Raw genomic sequence first — 3,785 nt, 5'->3', positions numbered from 1 at the left:
TAAATATGTATGAGAGTTTGTGTGTGAGAGAGACGCATGTGCATGCGTGAGTGTGTGTGTGATGTGTGAGTGAGTGTGTGTGTGTGTGTGATAATTTGACTCATTGCTCAGCAGGAAAAGGAAGCCCATCTTGCCCACTGGACAGATATTTCCAGGACAACTGGGGCCAAGGACATTACAAGGACTACACAGCTGGATGATAATTAAACAAATGCACTACACTGCACCAGGCACTGCACCTCTCTGCAACACCTCAGCTAACTCGTGTCAGAGGTAAAATCGCACACTTCGTTGCTTAGTCCACCCCTCTGCTCCCCCCCCCCCCCCCACACACACACCCCTCCCAGGTATGCAGATGTGAGGTGAGTAATCACACACATGCAGACGCAGGCAAAAAGAGAGCTGCTGCGTAGCATGGAGCTCCACACCTCTCTCCCTCACTCTCTCTTCCATTTCCTTTTCCTCTCTCTCCACCCCCCCCTCTTCTCTCTCTCTCTCTCTCTCTACCCATCTCCTCTCTCCTCCTCTGTCACTTTCTCAAAGCCCCTTCTTCTCCTTTAATTTGCATCTCTAATTCAGGCTTAGGTTGTCCAAGTCTCTCTCTCACACACACACACACACACACACACACACACACACACACACACACACACACACACACACACACACACACACACACACACACACACACACACACACACACACACTCAGACATATAGCCTAATAGATGTCACATTCCATAATTCTGTCTTTACTGAGATACAAGACAGTATGAAGCTGGCTAGCAGAGGCTAAGAGTTCACAGCAGCTGAGGTGACGATCAGCTCACATTACCTAAACCAGCACCATGCTTCACTCTCACATGCTCAGCATGCAATATTACCAGGGGAGGAGAGGGACCGCCCCCCTATACATACCCACGAGCCAATCAGAAGCCAGGAAGGGAAAGGCAGACTACAAACCCACATAGTTACAGACCAGATCCATATATTTACCTCGGGCCGCTGAGGATATAGGGCCACACAGCAGTACCGGCAGAGCTGTGCTTTTATCTAAGTGGTCATTATAATGCAGGGCATCCCCAAGTGTGTCTTGGCTGACTGCCAGTGCAGAGATCACACTGGCACTGTCACACACCCATTCACTAACACACGCACACACACGCGCGCGCGCGCGCACACACACACACACACACACACACACACACACACACACACACACACACACACACACACACACACACACACACACACACACACACACACACACACACACACACACACACACACACACACACACACACACACACACACTCCCTGTGGATCGACACACTGACTTTGAGAGATTAGATTAATGAAGAGACTGGAGAGCATTAGACCCATTGCATGTGTGTGTGTGTGTGTGCGTGTGTATATATTCCATAAGGACCAGGACCAGGGAAGAGCTTGTCATGCAATGTGATGTGGTGACAGAAAGAGCACAGCTGGAGGGATGGAGGGAGGGAGGGAGGGAGGGAAGGAGGGAGGGAGGAGTCCGTGAAAGAAGGGAAGGATCGTCTTAAATGAATCTCAGTGAAACTGCGAAGCATTTAATTAGAAAAGGACAAAATACATTCCTACGTTCCTGAGTCCAATTGTAGTCTTACTGTAAAAGCACAAACACTCCACCCTGCTTTGACATGTAACCACACAGGGACGGAAGGCTATTTCCTATGCAAAAAAGCCTGGATCGCTTTTATTTCCTCTTATGAGATAAGTGGTGGCGCGTGGGTGTTGGCGTGTGTAGGTGACTATGTCAGCATGGGAGAGACAATGTGATTAAGAGAGAAATAGAATATGAGAGAGACCATACGAGGCTGTGATGACCGTCCCACGCCTAGTTCTACAACACGCCCATGCTATAGTGTCATCATAATTGTACCCCTCTCCTACTGTGCCTGGCTTCATCGTCGGCCATCTTGGTCAGCTGGTTTGGGTATTCCGGCGACCGGAAATAATGTTTCACACACACTCGTTCTCGTCATACATGAGACGGTAAACACCACCTGCTCTGTGCGTCACACACGTCTGCCCAGTAAGATCTGCCCAGGCATTCCCCCCATCTTAAGGTGAGGTCCACTGTGCAGCAAAGCTATGGAGGTCTGGTGGTGGGGGGCTACATCAGTGTGAAATGGTGTGTGTGGGAGGGGGGGTGGGGTGCAGCAGTCAAGAGTATGTGCTGTTGGGGAGAGGTGGGGGGGCCCGGCGATTTTTGTGGGCCGGGCAGGAGACATGCTCGACTGTCCACCCCCCATCCCCCAGCCCTCGTCAATTGACACAGATCAGTGAGGAGAATCGGCCAGAGACTTCACGAACACACGCCCAGCTGAGCACACGCGTTCGCACCCGCGCGCGCACACACACGCGCACGTGCACACACACACACACACACACACACACACACACACACACACACACACACACACACCAGGGGAGCCTGCTGCAGTCACAGCCTCAGAGGAATACCAATAGAGAGACAGGGTTTGTGGCTAACGAGACAGCACACACACACACACACACACACAAAAACCACTATGCCGTATGATGCAAAGACACACTGGCTTCCACATGACTGAGAGAGATCAAGGACTCTGCAGACACCCCCACCCCTCAGGTGGCGTACAGCACTCAGGATGAACCCAGAAATCCTGATGTCTCATGGTGAGGTGTCATCCCCCACACACATCCACTGGCAAACAAGCAGGGCGAGGGCAGAACAGAATATAAGGCATTTACACTGTATGTAAATATGTAAATACAGTGCAGGCAGGTGTGTGTGTGTATGTGTGTGTGTATGTGGGGGGGGGGGGGGGTAGCTGTATTGAGTTTAGGGGGATGCGTGTGTGTAGCCTACTGTAGCTAGGTGTGTGCCAGAGGGTGGGTGTGCCCGTGTCATGCCTTGCAGATAGAATGTTAATAATAATGGACATACCTTTCACCTGGCTCTCGTATTCCGCGATTATCTCTTTGTCCTTCTTGCTTTTGCCAGGGTTCGACATGTTGGCGCAATAAAGATGATCGATCAGACAACAGGTTCAAACCTTTATTCGTCTCCGTGCGTCTACGCTGCCCGAGGCATCGTTTTCAACCACAGGTTACATTCTAAATCCATCCATCCACTGTCGCAAAAACAGAATAGTACCCTTTGCGATTCCTGGATGGCAGTCCACGTTCAATCGGCTAGAATCAGCCGCTTCTGCCTGCCGTTAGAAGCCGACAGGTCCACTGAAGGTCGGAACACAAGGGCTATCAATTGGGCAGGTAGTGGAAATCTCCCATTAGAGCGCTCAAAAATGCGTGGGGAGCGGCACGCAAACACATACACCCACGCGCGCACATACACTCAGTCTCACACACACACACACACACCGGTTTGCAGTTGAGACCGGGCACACGCCCACTAATTAATCCAGTAGACCACACACACACATGCAGAGGAGAGCGCTCGCTCGCCAGAGGATGCGGTGGAAGTCTGTTCCGATGTGTGTCCTAGTCACCTTTTAGTAACCTTTACCCACATTAATAGGGATCCATGCTCTTGAAATAATATGAAGGGTGGGGCATACGGAACCACAGAAAGGATTGACAACCTATGGGGCGTAGCACTGAACTCTAGTTTATAATTACAAGCCAGTCTATCGCGAGTGCGGTAAATAATCTGATTTACGATAATTTGTTTATAATTCAATTAGGTAGCTCGCTGAGTTTCGGAATTAGGCCAACTTTTTGACAGTAAATTCCGCATAT

The 3,785-nt window shown here is 50.4% G+C and overlaps 1 protein-coding gene across 3 annotated transcripts in view; it reads right to left on the bottom strand.

The window, feature by feature from the left end:
* The window catches only part of srgap1b (SLIT-ROBO Rho GTPase activating protein 1b), a gene marked incomplete at both ends in the record, with an annotated part of 17,196 nt that extends 14,159 nt beyond the window's left edge, over positions 1-3,037 (bottom strand). For all 3 annotated transcript variants that reach the window (XM_084447516.1, XM_084447517.1, XM_084447518.1), the window contains one exon: positions 2,971-3,037. In XM_084447516.1, coding sequence (XP_084303642.1) covers positions 2,971-3,037 — 67 coding nt within the window. The remainder of the gene's footprint in view (positions 1-2,970) is intronic.
* Between the last annotated feature and the right edge of the window lie 748 nt (positions 3,038-3,785).

The sequence above is a fragment of the Borostomias antarcticus genome, assembly GCF_949987555.1.
Source record: "Borostomias antarcticus genome assembly, chromosome: 13".
Classification (NCBI taxonomy): Eukaryota; Metazoa; Chordata; class Actinopteri; order Stomiiformes; family Stomiidae; genus Borostomias; species Borostomias antarcticus.
Note: the sequence above shows the minus strand (reverse complement) of the source record. Positions and strands in the feature narration are given on the sequence as shown.